The sequence below is a fragment of the Diuraphis noxia genome, unplaced genomic scaffold, assembly GCF_037042655.1.
Source record: "Diuraphis noxia isolate RWA-SAM2 unplaced genomic scaffold, SU_Dnox_SAM2 contig0002, whole genome shotgun sequence".
Taxonomy (NCBI): domain Eukaryota; kingdom Metazoa; phylum Arthropoda; class Insecta; order Hemiptera; family Aphididae; genus Diuraphis; species Diuraphis noxia.
The window spans coordinates 70900875-70925088 of record NW_028301712.1 but is presented as its reverse complement, the minus strand read 5'-3'; the positions used below and the strand labels follow the sequence as shown (position 1 = coordinate 70925088).

Below are 24214 nucleotides of genomic sequence, written 5' to 3'. Positions count from 1 at the left end.
CTTTCAATTGTTTTAAAGTAAACTTCTGAATAATAAAAATAATGCACAGTTTGTATAATAAATAACAAATATTAAATCTACACAAACATGTAACATAATACAATCACTTATATTATATAATAAATAGTTATAAAAAACGGTGCAGTCAGAGAGTACTGAGTACTAGGTAGGTACTTCGTTTTATATTTTCTTTCAAAATTATAAAAATGAAATGTTTTAATATAATAATTTTTATTACTAAACAAATTATATCCTGATATCAATATATATTATGCTAAAAGTGCAGATACTTACTAATAAAAAATAAACAATAATTTTTTTTACAGAATTATTGTCAGATATCATAAGAAATTACTAAGTGTAATCAACTGTTTTTATCTGTCTTGCATGTTTTTATTACATAGTCAGATAAATAATATGTCCGAAAAATACATTAAAAAAATTCTAAGAACTAATTAATTTTGTTGATGAAACATTTTTACTCATTATTATTTTATTTATTTATTTTTAGGCGTTTAAATTATTATACATTAAAATTATCAACACAAGTAAACAAAAATTTACACCCGATTTGCAAATAAAAAATAACATGCATAATTCATCAAAATATTTTAACTAATAAAAATGGGGTGAGGATTAGAACATTTATAATTTAACCCTAGACTTCAAAAGTATTATGACACGCAAATTAGTTTGGCATAGACTCCTTATAAAATGTTAAAATGTTTAATATCCCATACTCCGACACCTTGTTTCAGCGGCGCTGGAGTCCTAAAATTCTAGTTGGGGAAAAATATTTCAAGAGGCTCAATATCGGCAAAAGTAGAGGAAAGTGGTCAATATGAAGAAACCCTATCCAAAATTTTCAAAATATGTAGGGCCAGGGTTTGATGCTACTGCCTTGATTAGTGTTGCGAAGCAATGCTTCTCAACCTTTTTTATCATAGGGGACCATAAATTTAATGTAAAACTGTCAAGCTCCCCCCCACCCCCATAAAAATTGTATTATTATTTAATAACCATAATCTAACATTAGACTTTATCGACAATGATTAATCATATGGCCAGTTATAATATAACTAAGCAACCAAAAATATTTTAAATGAAATAAATATTTCAAGGCCTCCCAATCATAAAGCCACGGCCAGGTTGAGAAGTACTATTGTAAGGGATTGGTTTGAATTTCAAGAATAAATATTTTGGTTATCTTAAATTAGTAAAGGGAGTCAAATAGTGATTAGATTACCTACATAATTAAATAGACACATTAAAATTGTTTGTAAAAACCATAATTATTATGATACATTTATCAACCTAAAGTAAACTATAAAACATTTACAATGTTTTTAAAAATCTTCTAGTATTTAAAAATGTTATAATACCAAGCATGTTTAATTATTTTTCACCTAAATTCTACATACTCGTACATGGAGTAAAATACAAAATTTAATTCAAAATGTATTAGTATTTGAAATACCTAAAAGTCGCAATACCTATAATTGATTTTTTTTTCATTGAATTGTGTATAAACTATTGTTTAGGTGTATAACTCAAAAAAACAAATAAGTTTAAAAAATTCTATTGTTTTTGAGATTCGAGTTATACTCTACTGCATAATAATAAGTATAATTAATATGATAGTTTATAATATTTATTTATTTTAGTACATTAAAAGGTTATAATATAAAAAAATCAAATAAAATACTTACTTCTCCATTTCGCATGTGTAAGTCCATAGTATGCTGCTGTTGGGTTGACATAATTGCATGTGCTGAATTATGTGCCATTGAAGAGTTTGCTAAATCTGCCATATGTTGCTGATAGGGATGCAACCCTGGAGGTGCTCCATAAACATACTGTTCTGCACCACCTTCACCAGACTAAAATATAATGTAAAAAGTATGTGAGTCACAATATAAACTTATAAAAAAATCTTTGATTTGATTTTTATATCTATGTAACTAGTAAAATACTAAAAACTATTATAAAACACAAAAATGATGAATTAGTGGTACAAATGTACAACATTGCTGTTAAATACCTTATAATTTAGACGTGCAACAATAATTATAATAGTTGAAATATGCATGCTAATTTTATTTAATAAAGCCTTAAGTCTTTCACTGTAACAATGGGGAGGAAACTTTTTTAAAACATATATAAAAAAAATGATATAATACGCATTCAAATTTGTTTAAATTATTAAACCTAGACTCAAATAAAAATATAATAGAGGATAAAAACTGCAATAATATTTATAACTAAAAGTACTAAATATTATGTATAAGCAAATTTATTTCACTAGATAAAAATTTTAAAATAATATCATATCTAAATGTCCATAAGTTATTAATATCTAAAACTGATGATTTTTATCGATCATGTGGGCTACATTATTAACAGGTAGGCCAGTGGCTATAGTAGTTTGGTCTTCTTGTCTTAAAAATAAGTTTCACAAGTAGAAAAACATATTTTCTATAACTTAGTGACGTCTCCAGTTACTCCATTTTACTATTAAAGCGATGGGGCATTGGATATTTACTTATATAAAATATAAGAAGAACCTAAAAGTAAATTAATTGTTTTGTGCTGCGATGTGGTAGCAAATCAATTTAAACTCCAAACACAAATGATATCTAGATTAGAACTTAGAACTCAATCAGTACGAAATACAAATGTCACTTATACCCATCATTATGTCTAAGCACCTCATATAATTGATAAGGACCAGATATAGATAGAAATGGATATCAAATATAAATGTCAATTTATTTGATATCCCTAAAGTGGATAGAAGTTGGAGAGAATAAAATGTTGCTTGTTTGCGCATAATCATAGGCATAGAATGGCGGGTGGCCAAGGGTTGGCAATATACCCCCCTCCAGAATTCTATCCATGTATGAGAACTGAAACAATTTTATTTTTATAAAGGCTATAAACCTTCCCTCCCCCCCATATAAATTCATCACACTATGACTATACACATAATACCTTAATACACCATTAAAAACAATCACAATTTAATACAATAATAATGGTTTATTAACATTCAATTATATCATATTATGTTTTAAAATTTTGTTCAGGGCTCAACCCGTTAATGAATAATAAATAAATAATTAAATAGATATCACAAATTTTCGAACTGGCTTATTATTGCTATCTAAAACTACCGTAGACAAATTAACAAGCATGGAAGTTATAGAATGTACAGCTGGATAAATTTATGGTAGACATACTAGTAGTTGCTTTTGAAAAAAGAAGTAAAGCAGGAAGTACAAATACTATTTTTCAAGTCTATGAATCTGTTACGTGTGATAAAAGAATGTACAACAGAAGAAATTATTAGGGGCTGATATTGATATTGAAAATGTGGATGTAGATGGGTTGAATGATGAAGAAGAACCTGATTTTAGTAATAGAAAAAATTACAAAAAACCAACTGGTTTTTGGATGTTTAGTATGTGCCAAAAAGATGAATATTATGTTATTGCAGTAATATACCTACTTTATAAGAAGATATTACATGGCATAATTGAATGATGGAAAATGAGATTGATATTGGTACAGAAATACACTTAGATAAATGGTTGACATGTTATAAGACTATGGGTATGTACATAAATAGTCTACCATTCATATCTTTACTCCTATCATATTTAGTAGAACGATGGTAGCGACTAAAAATAATAAAAATTTTTCTTTCTGAAAGATGTTGTAAAATGTATTGTAATACATGGTATTTTTAGATAATTATTTTTTATTTGTTACAAATAATAGTAATAATTTTTTATACATAAAGAACATTTATACATTTACTATATATTTTACTAATATTTCTAGATGTATATATTTAATATAAATATATATAGTACAACACATATGAAAAGAATACCCACAATTTTATTCTCATAAATAAAATAAATGGAATAATTATTTTTTTAGTTTAAAATAATTTATATAATTATAATCTGTGAAATTATTAATTATCATAAAATTTTAAAAAATAGCATAACCTGGATTCATTTTTGGAAAAAGGTTTAAATTTGAAAACCATTTCTATTTTAGCAAGTCTGAAAAACTAAATGAATTTTTCTAGAAGAAGGAAGTTGGATTAATTTAGGTTTGAATAAAATCTTTGGGAGAAAAGAGATTTGACTTTATTTCTGCAAAATTTAGATGTACCATAGGTAACGTTCAAAAATTCCATAAAGCTAATATTTTTAGATTTACGATTTACCTATACTTATTTATTACAGTTGACATATTAATTATACTGTTTAAAATATTTTACTTTTTTAATTTTAAGATATTTGGATATTGTATTTTAGATCTTGTTAGGTTAGGTTAGTTATTTGTATAATTTGTGAACGATTGAAATTAAATTAAATTAAATATGTTATTTGTTGAACAAATGTGCATGGAGTTCAGATATTTGTAAAAAAAATCAAATATATTTTGTGGAGAGATCACAACTCCTATACCCCCACTCCGCTAGTAGTGCTTTTGTATATTAGTATTTGAACTAAAATATATTTAAAAATGTAGATAACATTTCAAATAAATAACAATTGCAGAAAGTAATTACTAGCATATTTGCTTTAAAACTTCATAAATTGGGTTTTCAAAAAAAAAAAAGATTACTGTATAATTGGTATGCAAATTTTGTTTTTTTATCTTAAAAAATAAAAAATATGAATTATTTAATAAGGTTATAACCTCTCAGAAAACTTTTATTTTAGTTTATAATATTGATATTATATTTATAAGCTATTTATTCCCAATTAACTAAAAAAAAACTGTGTCCTATCTACGTGCATAAATATATAAAATATTCTCCTTTTTAAAGTTATACAAATCATAATATAATAAAACCTTTCTAAGTAATCAAAAATATATGAATAAAGCAACAGTTTTTTTTTTTAAATTCTCACTTTAACTAATATAGGTTGTAATTGATATTGTACATTTGGTACTTCAGATATCTGAGGTGGAGGTTGAGACATTTTCGCAGAGAAATATTTCCATTTCTCCTGCATCTTAAACATAAATAACAGTCAATCAAACCTCAAATCCTACTTTTTATCCTATATTATATTTTGTATAATAAGTGACATCTATAACAACAACAATATATTAACTTACTTGCTCTAAAAAACAGTCCTCAGAGGTTGCTGGCCACCTAGGCTGTGGGAGTTTAGATGGTAATGGAGCAGATTGCAATCCATATTCTTGTGATTCGCCTGATGCACAATCAAATACATAGTTAACAATTGGTTCTTCTTGTACTGTTTGTCGTAATACATTATCTCCACTTGGTTCATTCTCATTTAACTGTTGTTGATGCTCCTAAAATAATTAAGTTGTACATTTTTTGATGTATGGTAAAATATCAATATAATTATGTTTAAACTAGTAGCTAATATAATTATATTAATACATAATATAACTAACCTACTAACCATTTATTTTAAAATGAATGTATTATACTTTATTAAAATTTAACTGGTAAATTTATCTGTATTATCTTATTTTTTTTTGAAATTATAATTTATTTAAGTATGAATTATAACAAAATTATTATTAAGCTAGATTTAAAATCTGACTTTATGACAGTATCTTTAATAATTGCAGATCATACTTACACAATATAGAACTTGGGATATTCAATAATATTTCAAAAGAAATAATAAAAAAATTAAATAGAAATAAAAATAAAAATAAAAATAAAAATGAACAAAGTTTTAAGAAATTGATTTAAATAACAACATTAATCTGATTAATGTTCTTATTTTATTTTAGACTCTTACTCTCTTACTTATATGGTAGTATAATTTTTAATCAATGCCTACCTAATAAGTAATAATAATAATAATCACCAATATTTTATATTTATTCACTATACAGAAAAAATACTTTAACATAAATTACGAATCTTATGATTGTGTTAAATCGTTTAGATTAATATAAGCAACTTACTTGCAAATGATTACCACTGTTATTCAACACTGTATTATTTGTGCTGGAAACAGGTACATTCCCTGCGCCTAACCACTTCATTTGAAATTGTAAAAAACCTGAAATTTTTTTACTTTATAATTTCATTATAATAGGTAATCATTATAATAGGTAATCATAATATTAAATGGATATGAATACAAGGCTCCTCTGAGAAAACTCGTGAGATTAAAACTAATATTCACAATAAATATATTATTATAACCTAACTATATTAGTATAACTAATTTATAAAAACAAGTAAAATAATGTTAATGACACTAGATAGTAGTTATAATTTACTACAGAACACAAATTAAACCAATATATTTAAGTACAATATAATTAATATTATATGTATTTTAGAATTTATTGAAATATTTGAAATGGTTAAAGAATATATGATATAACTTTATAAATAAATTTAACATTATCATTAACTATCATCAATATAAGTAATCAAAAGTACCAATAAAATATGAAATACAACAACCATAAAACACTTGGTATATTATAATGAAGACACATGTTCTCATAATAAACATTTTTCAGAAATGTATAATAATAACTATAGAGCGGGCTATAGAGTAAAGTCTAGAAGTAACTCTTGGCCTTTATATAAATAATATAATTAATTCTTTAAACAGTTGGATAACTCATTTAAGGATTTAACTTATTACACACTAATTAAATTACAAATCTCTTTAATCAAACAGAAAATATTATGCCTAATTTATTAAATACTAAGATGCTCTATTCATATAATATATATTAAAGTACCTATATATAAGTTGATACAAATACCTACAAAAATTGTGTGAATACAATTTCAAAAATACTGAAATAGGTTATGTACAGAGAATATTAAGGAACCGGCAAAAAATTTAACAAGATTAATCTTTAATACAAGTAAATATACCTATAAGTTAAATACCAACTTATGTAGACTTATTTGTTCTTTAAATAAAATAAACTAAAATAATATATTAAATCCTTTATCACCTACATTTTATTATTCAACTTAAAAACATTGAATTCAGTATTCTAAATAAATTTAACTGAAGACCAAGTCATCTTTTTTACTCTAGAATGTGATGGGGTGAAATTGCTTGAATCAACATAATATGCGTATAGACAGAACATTTTACCACAAATAATACTTTTTATTAAGTATTAACATGAATACTCGGTATATAAGAAAAATGTTAACAACATAGATAACAAAATATAATCTTTTTTATATACACATTTTAAGTTTCTTTAACTTGTTAATAGAAGTAGGTAAAACAACTAGGGTCTGGAATCATGAACTAAGATTTTAGTTCATACTAAAAATTTTTAAGACCTGATGTAATAATATGGCATCATGCAGTAAATGTTGAATTTTCTAAACAAAGGTATGCTAAAACAATTATTTTACATGTGCTTAATACACAATTAATCTTCAGCCAAGTAAAAGTGACAATGACAGCAAATAAACAACAGAAGCAATTAAACAAATAATATTATTTTTACATACCTAATTATAAAATGAAAAATTTATAACATAGAGAATAACTTTAACAGTTGACTTTACTAAGATCTTCTATTAAGATCAAAGGAACATCAAAGTTAGACAGTAAGTATCACAAAGGCTAAAATATATTAAGTAAAATTATATCATGATAATTTTGAATCTACCTAAACATTAAAAAAAAAAAATAGTGAAGCAACTTAAATATCCTATATAAATAACGAAAAACGAACTTATTAGCATGAATTACTAGAAGAATACAATAACTATAGCTAAACAGTGAATTAACATCATAAGATAAACTCAAATCAGTATTAATAGGGAGTAGTTAAAGTTAAATTATAATATTATGATCTATTTGCGTGCATTGAATGTCAAAGATGGGCAAACTGGGACGAGTCACGGGCGAAGTGGACTTAGCTTACATGGGTATTTGGTGAACTCACTTGTAACTATAGCCGGCGGATGGTGAACGAAGAACCAATTGAACCGATGGAAAAACGTTCAGCAATAACCGATAGATGATTTGTTTACACTGTTATTAATCAATCGACGGTTTTTTAATTGCAATACTATTGGGCAATGGCTAATTGTTTCAATTTTATCTATTTATATTATTGTTATTTATTATTATTATTGGTATTTATTCAAAGTACCTCTGGAACGCACAGCCGGCACTCAGCAATCGCTCACACCACACACACACATACACGCACAGACACACAAAAGGAACGGACGAACGGAACTTTACAAAATTTTACAACACGAAATATCTGTACACCTATATAATATATACTACACACGTATATAATATATATTTTGTATGATAATTTTTTTAAATTTTTTTTTTTAAGCTATGATATAATATTTACAAATTACGCGGCCTCCGTCGGGAGGTTTTGTCCACCATTGAATTACATTAGACAAGGACGGTCGACATTGATAGTTCTCTATGGTGTTCGCTCTGTCGTACGCGCACACGACCACGGTATACCGTACGGTCGTCTCGCTTCCGCCCGTGCACAACGATCGGGTGTTCCGCGACGGCCTGTGCAATTCTCTCTCTTGCACCGCCACTGCAACCCCCCACCTCCGTCACTCGGTCAACAGATAAAACGGTAGCTGCTACAGCTGCTGCGGCGGCACTGTTCGGAAGACCTGATAATGGTGCTGCGCGGCGGTGGCCTTGCCGAAGTGTTGTTGATACAGTACGGTCGGCGAGGCGCCGGTGGGCGGTCACCTGGGTGCTTGTCACAAAATATTCACAATCACACGAGCCCATCCATTGAACCGTTCTATGATTGAACCATACCGATGACAATATCCGTAACGCCATTGCTCCGACCATCGTTGATCGCCGTTTCTCCTCCACGCTGACCGCAAAAGCTGTACCATAATTCGGGGCGCGCTACACCACCGGCACTGCCTTAGATTATAAATTATTATATTATAACTTGGGTCGACACTCGACAGTCCATGGGCCGTGGCTCGGTCCTCGTCCTCGGTGGCTACTGGCTCTAGTCTCTATCACTATCTGTCATCGGTGGATACCTCATACCTATGTTATGAATATATTTTTATTATAATAAGAGTAGTCCCATTTATTTATAACAATATTTTTAGTATGAATTGGTCTATTATAAGAATATTATTCTTCTATTAAAAAATATGATCATGCGTCTTTATAAGTTAGAACATAATATTAATAGTCAAAATAAAATATAATAATAATTAAATGTTTAAATTATTGCACATCACATTTTAATGACAAGAAATCCAGACACGACACATATTTGAAAAAAAAATTGGGCTTTTTATTTGCATTCAACATAACAACCAAGTCGACGATCTATATAGTTATATTATATATTTATATTATTATATATAACTGTGGAATATGGATTTATCATACTGACGTACAAATCTACTATCACCGCTATGGCAACTGGCAATCGTTATTGAAAAGATGTAAATGGTATTGACGATTCAAAAATTGAAGCAGGGAGAAAATTTTTACAATATTTGTTTAGTTAAATCAATATTATGTTGAAAAATCACGATTATAACTATTTTTGTATGACTATTTATATTTATTTTTTAGTTACCTCCTAGAGTAATATACAGAGGCCATTAGGTATATACCGTCGATGTTAACTTATTGATACGCAAAGCGTGGATATTTAACAGGGCTCTCGTTATCACTTAAATAGTTAAATGCGGTACCTGCAGATATGCATTGTGTGATACTAATTAAGCATGTTTTTTAAACTCTTTAATTACTTCAAAAAATAAGGCTGGCGATAGAGTGGTTTAATTTACCTTAGTGACAGTGTCATAAATATTTTTTTCAATGATGGAAAAAGTATTTTTTTAAATGCAGTCAGAAGTCTTAACCCATTTTTTATATAACTCAAACTTATTCACATTATTAAAAACTCATATTCATGAAAAATAAGTCCATTAACTGCAGATAATAAAACTTTTTTAATAAAACCAATTACTTACCTTATACATCAACCTATGTTAATTTAAAAAATTATTATACTATAAAAACCCATAATAAAACACCATCACTAAATATGTAATATAAGAAACTCACGATTTTTAAAGATCATTAACACCTTTTTTTCTTTGTAAAATTTTGTATTAATAAAATAACAACTAATAAACATACTGTATTATATTTAGGTATGACGGTATAAGTATAGTTAGAAAAGTTAATAAATATTTTAAACTATTCCTAACCCATTTTGTTTCACCTTAATATTGTGAATATAAATTATAGAGTAATATAGCTCTATGATATAAATTCATAATAATTGTAATATTACTACTATTTTAAACACATAGTGCAATATTAAGGTATGACTTGAATTATGATACAAAATGACAAGTACAATTTTTTTAATTTTATTGGTGGTTACACTGTGAATTATCCACAGTTTCCGTGGAAACGGCCACTCTATATTACTCAAAGAGTTACCGACATAGGCGCACATAGTGGGGAGGGGGTGCTTGGGGGTGCTAAGCACCCCCAGTTTCATGTAAAATTTATTTTAGTATGTCGCCAATAATTTGTCAATTTTTATGATTTATTGAGTTGGAAATTTTTTTTTTTCATTGTAAATAGACAATATTAATATAGTTCACGAATTCACAGTATTGTATCACGTTCCCCTGTTTAAGTTTTCGCCTAAACATTTAACAATAAATAGCACTTATAATATTATAGGAAATCATATTATATTATATGTATATAATCTTACTTTATATTCTTATCTACTGTTCAATGTTCATGGTTGGCTAGACAGTCGTGGCTACGAAATTATTACCGATGGACGATGGTATTTATACTTGGTACCTAAATGAATTTACAGATACCTTTTTATAATAAAACACCTGAATAAAAATAATTTATGCATTTTTTCTCATCGCACTCAAAGTATGGGTCGTACTCCTTACGGAAACTACGTGACCCATACGAGTTAGCAGCAAAAACTTTGCTGAGAATATATTTTCATGGGATATATACTCGTAGTTATCACTAATCAATTAAATAGTCACAGTATATTTTTGTAGTTTTACATTTTTAACTTTTAAAGACAGTTAATCATTAAATTTTTTTATCTTTCAGGATTTAAAAATAGTAAACCAAACGAGTAGAATATCCACTTGCCAATATCAAAAAAGTTGTCTTCATAGATATAAGTGTGTATAGCATTTACAATTATTTATTGGAACATTATATCAAATACAAATCATTTTGAAGCAATGATTTACAAAATGTTGAACATGAAACCAATTATTTTTAGGCGAAAAGAGAAAACTATTTTCTCATTTCTGGGCGAAAAGAGGAAGGTAATTTTTAGGCGAAAGGAGCGTTATTACTCACAATTATCAGCTGAATAATAGAATGTGCTAGTATACAATTTGAACATCCACGATCAAACTCAGATTTTACAAGAGGCCGGACACAAATTGCTACTATTATAGAGTCCAAATTGTACAACTGGAAAAATAAATTATTTTGTTAAAATTAATATTTTTTATAACATTTATAATGTATTTTCACCGGGTACATAGTTTACCACCAATAGTTATCATTAAATAACTTAATTTTCAGTTCGTTTCAAGTTGAACTGACGGTTAACATATATATTTATATTTTTAATACAAATTAATATTTTACTTTATATTTTGGTAAGAGATTGTAAAAACAGCAAGAATTAATAATAATTATAGGTTGTGTCGGTTGTGATGAGCATTCCTTTGAGGATGAAAACTGGCCATATATTTTATCCTCTGCGACCTAGCATCTTATACCAAATTTAAGTTTAGTCGAACAAATTAGATATTGTTATATAACAAATTATATATATTTATTTTAATATTTTAGCATTGATATTTTATATTGTTATATAACAAATTATATATATTTATTTTAATATTTTAGTACCTTATAGGCTATTATTAAAATATTAATAAAATCCTTGAATATGGTTGTAATATTATACAATTTTAATTTTTAATATATTAAAGTAGGTATTTAAGACTTTGTTTCAAATCGTATGTTATGTGACAACATTTTACTAATTGGTCGTTAGGCAACTATACTATCTTCAATCGTGGGTACGAATTAAGATTTACTTACTAATTAGTATAAATAGATTTATTTTTTCATGTTAATTACTAATATTAGTATAACTTAATTTAGCCCATGGATTTATCAATTATTCGTTATCTTTAACAATAACATTTTGACTCGATTTCAATTATTATTTGAACTGAAAAAAAAATTGTCAAAATTAAACAATTTCAATTTTTTCCTAAAACCAGGACATATAGGCGTCCCGAAAAAGTTTTTCGGGACACCGGGACACAAAGTAGAAAACCGATGACAGTCCCGGTTTTTCGGGACGTATGGCAACCCTAACTTAATTCTTGCCATGGGGTATAACCATTAACCATCATAACCATAAGCATATAAACTTGGTATAACCATAGTGTAACCTGTTAGTGATACTGATAACCAAGGACGTCCATACTCCGTGCTGATAAGTAATAACGAAAAACGTGATTACTGACTACTGAAAGTGAAAATCCTTAATCCATGCTGGTGTTTTAATATTTTGAAGTAATCCAAGTTATTTCTTAAATACAAGATTAGCATTTTTCTGCAAATCTGCATTTCAACTTCAATTTTATATGTTCTACACTTCTACTTACTAGTTACATTCTGTGTTTCAGCTTCGTGGGTTAATTTGAATTGTGTAGTGGTATAGTTCTTTACTCAAAGTCACTCCCGCGTATTATAGATGGCTACAATTTATTGTTTGTTAATTCTTAGGATCACAATTATAAAGTCGACCTTAAATATACTCGTGGATCGTGAATGATCAGTAAGTAACTATTTTAATTAGAAAAGTTAGTTTTGACTCTTATATTGTACATTGTACATTTGTACCTCTTAAGTATATTATGTTTTAACTTTTAACTTATAAAAATAGTGCTTCTTGCCAAATCAATTTTTGAAATTCTTTATCAGTATATTTTGTTGTTTAATATCCTAAGAAAAATTTTGCCATTTTTATTAGCTTCAACCAAAAGTTAATCTTGACAATTAATCAATTACCTAATAAAAAATGTTATAACTTATAAGGCAAAATCTATAATAATTGATTCTTGAAAACTTTTTATACACATTTTAACATATTTCATATAAATGATATAAACAAAATACATATTATGAACTTGTTATACTCTTTATCAATTTTATATTAAAATTTGAATGATAAAACAATAATTATTAATCAATATAAATTCATAACTTCTATACAAGTTTTGATATGTATGTTCTTAAAATCTGTATTGTCTAGAACTTGGGTCTACATAACTACCATGCTTATGACTAAAAAAAAACCTTTATTTTCAGCTAACTTAGACATTAGATATCTATATGTTAGCTTCTATATAATATAAGCATAATAGTGGTGCTACTTATTATTATTATTATTATTCAAAAATTGAATTACAATAGGTACCTTTTGTATTTTTATGTTAGGTTAAGATGTGTAAAGATCTTTTGAAAATTGAATATCTAGTAAATTAAGTTAAAATGTTAAACTGAAGGCTTTTTTTATTAAATATGTGGAACAAATGTAATACAGTTTCCCCTCGCCATTTTGAATTTTTTTATTGAAATTTTTGTAACTCATCAAGTAAAGAATTATGGTGCAATTAGAATTTGTCGCTCAGACTTAGTTTCGAAGTTATGGCCTTTGGAAGTAAATAATTTTGCTTTTTTACGCATAGCAAACATAAGTAACATAAGTACAGTGGTCACCGCTTATTAGACTCAAAATGGCTGGACCTGATTCGCACATATACTAACTCACAGCAAAAAATTTTTCCATTCGACTCACACACCGATTAATAGGGTCATTTGAAAATTAGACAAATAAAGAAAATATGTACATACATTGAACAAACGTGTTCTAAATAAGTCTATTTTATGATTATGAACTTGGCCGAAGAAGGGAATATCCAATCAACATTAGATGGATTTTTATCAAAAAATTTTTTTATTTTATTAATTATGTATGTATTTTATTTATTTTATTTTATTTTTTATTGCATATAGCTAGATTTTTATTTTTATACATACCTTGAATCTCAGTATATATTTACTAGTAAATAAGTTTTTAAATTTAAGCTTTTTTAAAATATTTTTGAGTCATTCGCCTTATTGACTTAAATTGTCAGGTCCCATAAGTGGCACCCTCTGTATATAGTAGCTCCCTTTGCCTGCTGCTCCAGTCATCAAGTCCCAAAATTAACTTGATTGTGCCATGCCCATGCGTGATCAACGCAGGTAAGTAACAATAACAACCTAGGCATAAAAATAAGTAAAGTAAATAAATAGCTATGACGATATATCACCACAACTTCGAAACTGAATTTTTAGTGCACCATTGGTTGATGAACTTTAGGTCCTCCGCACAGCATTATAAAGCAGTGTTCAGCGCATTCGTATAAACGTAAAATTTCAAGCTTAGAAAGCTTTAACTTCAAAAGTAAATAAGAACGACAAATTCTGATTGCACCATCGTCTTCCAACTCTTCGAGTTACTTAAGTTTTAATTTTTAAAAATAAAATTGTCGAGGGGTAACTAAACTGCATTTATACTAAATATATCTTATGATTAAATCAAATTTTCTCTATTTAAAGCGGGTCTGCATGTTAATGTCTTCTGGGTATATATATGGTAATAGCATGTCTAGAGTAGTTGAACAATTAATACTACTACAATTGAGGACAAAAAAAATTATCTAACATAATTTCAATAATCATATCAATTAGTAAAACTAATTGGTTTAGCTATTAAATTAAAATGTTTAATTGCTTGTTAATAGATCTCAGATTCTCAGTTTTTTATATTCAGTTTTATGAAATTAATAATTAAGTAGAATCCACATGACATAATGGAGATTGCTAACATATAACATAGAAAATTTGTATTCAGTGTTGTAAGCTTGTAACATTTTTATAACCATTTAATTCAATATAATTATTAATTTTTTTTTTTAATACATACCTTTTGATTATTAACACGTTGACTGCCATGCAGCTGCCGGCGGCCTCAGGAATATTTATCATGGGTACGCCAGAGACAGTTTTCAGTGTCATTATAAATTTGTATTTGTATATATACTATTGAATTTGAAAAAAAATTAAAAATACAAAAAAAAATGTTAAAATTATGTTTATTACACCAAAAAAATTGCAACTATTCCCACTACGCCACAGCATATTTTTAAGATCATTATTGTAGCATCATGGAAAAGTTAATAATATAAATCCAAATTTATTTACGGCAGCCCGCGGCCGTATGGCCTCCTACGAATGATATGGTGCGGCAGCCGGCGGTCTAAAAATTATCAATACCTAATTATTATTATACGGACGCTGGCGGCCGCATGGCAGTCAACGTGTTAATAAACTTATTAAATTTTTTTTTTTATTCTAAAGGGTTCTTTTAAGGACCATCATCAGTTCTTTTCAGAGCTTTTATAGTTATTATATATTTGATCTGTAAACTGATTTAGTTCACATTTCATATGCTATACCTTGAGTTTTACGAGGATAACATCACACTGTTTTCTTTCTCTGAACTACTATCAACTAGGTAGACAGATTTTTTTTTTGATTTTTTAAGTTATCTTAAAATTAAATCACCCATTACAAAAATTATAGAAATTAATATTTTTGAGAATAGACATATTGGTTTGTCTAAAAACAGTATTTAAATTTACAAAAAAAAATGTTTACTTTGCAAGTTGAATACAAAGTATTATGGGTGATTTTACTCTGGATGGCAGTATTGTGATGAACAGTTTCCACCCGTTCCTAGTTTTTAACAGGAAAAAAAAGGTGATTATACTCTAACATTAATCAAAAATCATAAATAAAAAACAATTTTAAGTTGAAGCGTTTTATCTATTTTGTGCATAGGTCTGAGAAAGAAAACATATTGCTGATATCCTCTTAAGAAGATATTCATATCTACTATCTACTGTGCGGTACTTTCTATATAAAATTGAAATATCAATCTAAAAATGTCTTCTACCCAATCATTATTTTTGCTTAGTATCATACTGACACTGAGTATTGAAATTCATTTACTTTTTCAAAATTCCAATTTTTTGTGTTATTTTACTTCAATTGTCACCGGATATAACTTACAGGACCAGATGACGTGGAACCGACAGTATGAATTTCCTTCTGGCTTGCCATGATGTCCATGATTTTCACTGTACTCGCTTGTACATTGGGTGTGTCTAATGTGCACGTCTGTTTGTTGTATATCTTTTTTCGTGATACGGCTAACAAGTCCTCTAGTGACAGGGACACTATCAATGGTATCTCTGGAGACTGTTCATTTGGTACATGTAATTTTCAGTGCTGTGTCCTGTTGCACTTTCAGAAGTTATGCTTTTCCTGGATGACCTATCTTCTTTGGCCAAATCTTGGCGCTGAACAATATGATAAATTGGTCAACACTGTCTAGTACCTTTTTTCTATATTGTTTAACAGCCTTAAATTTTGGCACGATTCTCACCAGCTATTTTAATACCTTACTGCATTTCTTTGACTAATGTTTTACCATTGTCAATTTTGAATACAGTAAAAGGCCTGGGTAGGTACTGTATGGTTTTGATAATTTCTAAAATGGAGTTGCCTACTGTTATTTGTACGTCAATATGCATTGTGTCTAATTTTAGTGGTTGTAACTAGAACCTCTGATTTGTATATGTTAAGCTTCACGTCAACACTGGAAGCCATTTTTGACCTGGGTCACCGTGGTTGATAATTATCACTCTAGTTTATTATAATCCTATATAATCATTTTGTACAGAACACCTTACTTAATCTAAACTAAAAATATGAATGTACCTATCAATTAAGTTAAGGTACATATTCTAAATGTTCTGAAGGGTCCACATCTTGGTTCACATACTGTGAATGGACCCATGTTCCGATATATATGAATTAGACGAATAAACTGTGAATTTTTATAGTTTTTTAATTTTTAAATGTCAATAAAATTGTATTTGTTGGGTCAAAAAACTTGAAAATTTATCAAAAAGTTCTCCATAAGTTTATTTAATAGAAGTTGAAAAATATTAAAAATACATTGGCAAGTTTTTTTTTATATACCTACCTAACTATTTAAAGTTCAAATGTTGACAAAATTTATAAAAATGAAAATTTACAAATTATTTAGTTTTAAATATTCTAGACTTCCAGTCTACCTTCTCTGTTTAGAATTTTTTCTCAGATACAATAATATTGTATAATTGAATTCAAATTTAATACCATTCATTACAGTCACCCACTTGTAACCTTCTGTGCTGCAGCGCCACATCCGCTTACCTGCCTTTTTATTTTTATTTGCACTTTCATGACTAATATAAGTTGAAGGTCTTTTAATTAAAAAATTTTACATTTTAAAACAGTATAGTAGTAGTTCTACGTACTTAAAAATATTGATTTTATATCATATGACATACACGATACACTTACTATCCAAATATACAAATACAATATGAGTTCTGAACAATTTAATAATCTATTGTCTAGTAATATTAGTAATATTACTCTCCTCGGCATGTTATTGTATAGATATAGAACAAAATAAATAATTATATATTAATAATAATAAATACTTTATTTTATTTTTAAACAGTATGGAAAAATTATTTCATCGATTACTTTTGGCGATATCTAGGTGGAAAACCACTGACTTTAAGCATCTAATTCAAAGACTTGTCACTTATATGTTTGTCAAATTATTTTACAGACAAGATGGGTATGATCTTTGGTCACATCCATTGTTTGTGATCTAAGTTCCATAGTCCATATGTAGTAAAATATTAAACCATAACAAAAGCTCTACCTTTCCATCACAGGTGAAATTATCTAAATTGCATTTTTCAAAACTCAAATACTTATTTCTGCAGTAAAATCATTTCTATGTGCCCATATATAATGAAAATATAATTCAGTTTCTTAGTTTCTATGATTAGCTTTTCTTTTAAGTTATGATAGTAACTATTAATTAATAACTTAATAAATTCTCATTGTACTCTGAAAATCTTTTTTTCATTCATGGTAAGTTTAACCTTTGAGCAGAAGCGTGGTCGAAAGTCGATGTTATGAATGCTTCATATCCTCATAGATTTTTAATTAATATATAGTACTTAACCTAACCTATATATAAGTCAACTACAAACAATTTCTTATTACCATATTGTAACGCTGTTTGAAAGTAAACGTTTATGCATGTTAATCGCGCCACTTCATATGTTTAGAAATACACACTCTGGAGAGGCATTCATTTTGAAAAAAATTCAATTTTTAGATTTTTCCCTTTAGTTACATTGTAAAATCTACCATTGTGTCAAATTGCACGTTTCTACCTATACAGGAAGTGTCTTATAATTTTGATGATCAGTCAGTGAGTGAGTCAGTCAGTTAGTCAGTAACAATGTTTCAAATTTTGAAATCCTGCCATTTTGAAATGGCACAATATTAAGGGCTCATTTTCTTACAGCGTCCTAAGCTACTAGAGATTAATCTGTGTTTTAAATTTCAAAAGTTTATCTTAAGAGGAAACAGAGATATATGGGTTAGAAAAAAAGGGCGAATTGGTTCGTGTAAAGATACACTGGCATTGCTGTAACTTGGCCTGGCTCACTGCCGTGCGCTGTGCGCTCAGATACATTTTAAAATTAAAATCTATATTCTATGTTAAGATTATCATACTATAATTATCAGTGTTGGGCAACGATATCGATATCGTGGGTATTTTCCGAATAATTTCGATACCGATATCTAAAAATAATTATCGAAAATATCGCGATATCGGCTCAGAACAATAAAGTTGACGGATATTCACTTTTATTACTTTTATCTACTAGAATACTAGATAATAAATTATAGCATATTGCTATATATTTTACAGAAATAGTTCACCCAGGGCCGGTTCAACGGTGCAAGCAAATTTTTAAATGTAAGCAGAGATCAAAATTGCCACCTCTTATTTTATTATAACTTTCTTATATGTCGTCTCCATATAAATATAAATTTTGCCGCCGTAGGCACAAGCCTACGTCTATAACCGGCCCAGAATTCACCACACTACACAAATTTTGAATTTACACTAAATTCAGTGTCTGTTGTTAACTCACGGTGAGACTTCGTAATTATTTTAAATACAATTTATTAAATAAATAAATAATCGACGAATACTTTTCAGTTATTACAAAATAATTTATAATTGACAATTAATTTACACTCATAATATATTAATATAATATGTATTATTGTATTATATACTTTTAATATGCTTTTAATAAACTAAATTATATTGAATGTAACTTGTTGTAATTATATAAAAATTTAAATCGATTATTAAAAGTAAATCGTTGGCCAACACTAATAATTTATACTTATTGTTACTTATTGTTCATAGAAATATTAGTAGTAATATTTATGTTACAAAAAATACGTAAATAAATTTAAATTAAGATATTAATTCTATGTTTTTGCTAGACCAGGCTTATCAGTAGGGACCGGATTTATATGCACAAAAAATCCTCAAAATATGCTTCTAAAAATGCTGTAATATGTTATAAAATATGTATTTATTTCTAAATATGTATTTAAATATGCACTTAAAATTTTGTTTAAAACTATGTAAAAATATGTAAATGTATTATGTAAAATTATGTAACAATATTTATTAATTAATATGGTATTAAAAAAGTATATTTTCCAAAGCCTCGGAATGAAGTAAAAATGTTTGACTTGGTCGATCTATTTCTAATGTACCGACAATTACATTCGCTACATATCGTCCCTCACAATCGGTAGTTTCGTCGATTGAAATCCAGATATTATGATCCCCAATTGAACTTCTTATGTTGTTTATAGTTTCAGAGTAGCATTTTTTCACATAATTTTTTCGTAAGGTCGACTCATCTGGTATGTGTCGTTTAGTATATTTTTCTAAGAAAGCGCGAAGAGATGGATTTTGTAATTTAAATAAAGGAATATTTGCAGAAATAAAAGCTTGGCAAATATCTTCATTAAAGTTATCCATGTTCATATTAGAAATAAAAGTTTGTTTTTTATTTATTGAATGTGTTTCTTTGAGTTTTAAATTGTTCTTGTGTTTATCACGTGATAAATGTTGGTCTACCAAAAACTTTGTAGTCGCATTAACTGGAATTTCACAAATATTGCAATACAAAATTGAACCATCGGTTTTAAAAATATCTTTATGATCGTTTACGTATGTCTGTAAACGACTCCTAATTGGAGTTTTTACTTTAGGCATTTCAAAGTTCCGAATTAAAATTATATCTAAACTCACTAGACGCACTCGGGCACAATTTTAAACATCAAACGCAAGACACGGACTGACATCGAAAACTGACCGTCTAACACTTAAATTCTATTATATGAGCAACGAATTTATCTATATTTATATATATATATATATATGCTGCATAAGAGTATATGACTATATGAAGTATGTAATCTTATCTTTGGAAATAACGACCGATGTCAATTTTATCGATTTTATGTGTCTGTAAACGTGAAAATACGACGAAAAACGAATATATGTGTTATAAATAATAATATGCACTTTAAAACTACAAATATGCATGCAATATGTATTTAATAGGTAAAAACGTTGAAATATGCAAAATATGCAAAATAAAATTGGTGTTATTTTAATAAGAGTGATCGAAATCGGGGAAAATTTTCATCAAATTTCGAAAAGCTTATTCCAATACATATATGCATTTGCATATAAATCCGGTCCCTACTTATCAGTATAAACATAATCATTGATTTGTGATATTCTGTATTAATGATTATATAATTTTTAGAACAAGTAAACTATTTTAAAATTTGAGAAGTATAAAATTTTTTGAATCTATCTTAGTAATAAGTTTTTAAACAAATATGGTTTAAATAAATTTAATATGAGAAATTCACTAAATCAACAATAATTATTATAAGTATTTATAAACCCTGTTAATTAATTTAAGTTTGAGTTTTTTAGTACTCATTAATTTGAAAAAATTTAAAAATACTTCAGATAACTACATAATTTTAATATACTCAATTCACAAAGATAACAATATATACTTTTTTATAAACAACAATATTAAAAGTTATAATATTTTATAAAATTTAAATCTTTGTTGTGGAATAGTTAATTAGTGTTAAAAGTATTTTACAGATATATGATGGGAAAAGTAAAGAATAGAAAGAAAAGTTTAGAAAGATTAAGAAAACGACAGTGGTCTTCCAAGAAGTTTAAAGTTATATCAAAAACAGTGGCTATGAACATTAATGAACCAAATGTTAGTGCGGATGATGTAATAGAAGATGATAATGACAATTTATTCCCTACCAATGAAGTTAAAAGTATAAAAATGGTTTCTTCCAAAGTAACAGAGTCAAATATTACAAATGATGAAATTATAGATATCACTAATATTACTGCTGAAAGTATTGCACTTGAAAATATTCAAACTGTAGATCATAAAAATACAGCCCTGAACATCGGTATTGATGAAGTAATAGATATTACTGATATTACTATCACAAGCAATACATATGAAGATGCCCCTAAACAATTTTCAAGTGATACAATATTGTTTGATGATGATGATGTCCAAATTATTGATATTCCTACTCATATTAAAAATAACTCTATAGAACTTATTACTATATCCGATGACAGTGATGATGAAAATACATTGAATCAACAACCACCTATTGAAAAATCAAATAGTTTAAAATCTGTACACGAGCCTCTAGGTATTGCCACAACAAGCACAATTAAAAGTTCATCATATAATAGTCCTTTACGTAATCGTAAAAGGAAATGGGAGGAAGAAAATATAACTAGATTTAACAACTTAGGAGGATTTGTTATTGATAAACAAAAAATTTCATCTAACTCACAGAATTTTATTAAGTTGGAAACAAAACCTGTTAAAGTTTTTAAACCACACATTTCTTCAACAGTTACAACTACTAAAACTAATAGAAAGCTACGACCAATCATTATTGATGGCTTAAATATTGGATTTGCGTGAGTTATTCCTTAAAATTTTGAATTATTTGTTCATTACACTTTAGATAATGCTTATGAAAATATTAAGATCAAAAAAATATTTAATGTGATGTTTAGAAGGACTTAGTGTATTTTAAACATACCTACTTTATGAAAATGTATTATTCTAACTGTCGTAAAAATATTAAATTATAAAATTTACTTTTTTTTAGACATGGTTCAGGAACATTTTCAGGAAAAGGCATTGAATTATGTATACAATTTTTCACTGATCTAGGACATAAAGATGTGATAGCATTCATTCCACAACATCGACAAGGGCCACCTGGGTCTGAATCACATACCATCTTAAATAATTTAGTTAAAAAAGGGCAAATTTGTTATACACCCAGCAGAAAAGTCCAAAACCTTAGGATGACATGTTATGATGATCGGTAATTTAATAATTAGTTAAATGTAGTTTTTTCCTTACTTTTATCAAATATTGGAAACATATTATATCAAATTAAACTATGACATGATTTTTTAAATTTATTTATTTTTCCTAGTGGTAAAAATATAAATCTTAAAAACCGATTGACCTTTTAAAATGTATGTGCATGGATAATTCTTGGTCCAAATAATCTAAAGGATGGATAATTATTTTTAGTCTGTTTTGGTTAAATTTATAATTATGTGAAATTAAAATGTATATAATATATGTACAGGGTGATTTTTTTATCATGAACCACTCATTATTTCAAAAAGTATCAATGTTTTTGAAAATATTTTTTTACAAAGTTTCATGTTGTTAAAAAAACAACGTTTTTATTAAAAATTATGTTTTTTAATATTTTTTATCCTTATAATTTTTTAAGTTTTTTATTTTTTTGAATGACAACCTAGAGTTTTAATTTCATATTCCAAAGCAGAATATATTTTTAATTATTTTGATACGTAAAAATCGAATTTTGGACGAGTAGTTTATGAGTTATAAGTATTTAAAGTATAGATTGGTAGAGTGGAGTGGTACGGGGTTACCCCGCAAAATTTTTTTCCACTACTCCACTTCTCTAAACTATGTTAACTACAGAAAAATTTTTTTTTAAATTACATTCATCATCTCTTTTATTGTTATCATTATTATTTCATAGAATTATTCTCAACTATGCTCATAAATGTGATGGAGTGGTTGTTTCAAATGACAACTATCGAGATTTATATAATGAAAGTGAAGCATTCAAAGACATCATTGAAAATAGGTAAAGTAATCACAATTTATCATTTATGTTTCAAAGTTTCATCTAACTGAATAAATATAAAATGTATAAATAAACATTTAATTAACATTTTCCGTTCAATAATAATAATTTTATCATATTTAGATGTTTACATAAGTTATAATCAATATTTTAATTAAATTATCCTTAGTAAGAAAATACAATCAAAACATGATTAACTGATAAGTATAACAGTTATAGCATAGTTCAAAAAGCTTTTAAGTTTCCTTTTTACATAAATTCCAATTTTGAGTTGAAATGTATTATTGTTTGTATTTTTTTTTCAACTAGTTAAACATATTTTTTATGCATATATTAGTGTATAATATTAAAAATCAATTTGTTTTCCTTATAGGCAAGTAATGGTCACATTTGTCAAAGATGAAATAATCGTTCCAGAAGACCAATACAATCGAAGATCAGCTATCCGGTCTCTTTCAGATATTTTGTGTTTTCCAGAATAAATTTATACTGTCACACTGTAATGGTGTACTCTAAGATAATATGAAAAGAAGATGTACTCCATGTATATTTTTTATATATATATTATTCATACCAATTTAAAGTTTAATATAAGAAACATTCAAAATGCATATTTAAAATATTGAATAAATTCTTACTTAAAAAATTTAAGACTGATAAATTTTCTTTTTAAGTACAGAAATAATATTTTGTTAATTACATTAAAAAGGAAAAAAATGTAAAATGATGGAGTCCTTGTTTATTGTTCAAAACATAAAAATTATTTAAGTAATTATTAAAATACATTATTCATTACATTGAAA

The 24214-nt window shown here is 27.1% G+C and overlaps 2 protein-coding genes across 4 annotated transcripts in view; one reads left to right on the top strand and one right to left on the bottom strand.

Moving 5' to 3' along the window:
- LOC107173099 (pumilio) overlaps window positions 1-8426 on the bottom strand; it is a 108153-nt gene extending 99727 nt beyond the window's left edge. Inside the window, exons 1-5 of one of the 2 annotated variants that reach the window (XM_089221066.1) lie at window positions 7957-8426; window positions 5980-6077; window positions 5146-5349; window positions 4935-5039; window positions 1710-1880 (exon numbers count right to left, since the gene is read on the bottom strand). In XM_089221066.1, the coding sequence (XP_089077192.1) occupies window positions 1710-1880; window positions 4935-5039; window positions 5146-5349; window positions 5980-6060 (561 nt within the window). In that variant the 5' untranslated portion in view covers window positions 6061-6077; window positions 7957-8426. The remainder of the gene's footprint in view (window positions 1-1709; window positions 1881-4934; window positions 5040-5145; window positions 5350-5979; window positions 6078-7956) is intronic. The other variant, XM_089221067.1, reaches the window with a different exon arrangement.
- Window positions 8427-12576: 4150 nt separating this feature from the next.
- Window positions 12577-24214, top strand: LOC149058868 (uncharacterized). Of its 2 annotated transcripts, none has more exons than XM_089219023.1 (5): window positions 12577-12909; window positions 21318-22188; window positions 22383-22604; window positions 23304-23411; window positions 23785-24214. In XM_089219023.1, the coding sequence occupies exons 1-5, from the start codon at window positions 12903-12905 to the stop codon at window positions 23891-23893; spliced, it is 1317 nt and encodes a 438-aa protein (XP_089075149.1). In that variant the 5' UTR covers window positions 12577-12902; the 3' UTR covers window positions 23894-24214. The 2 variants fall into 2 exon arrangements, with proteins under 2 accessions (XP_089075149.1, XP_089075150.1); XM_089219024.1 differs by having other exon boundaries at window positions 12578-12909; window positions 21328-22188.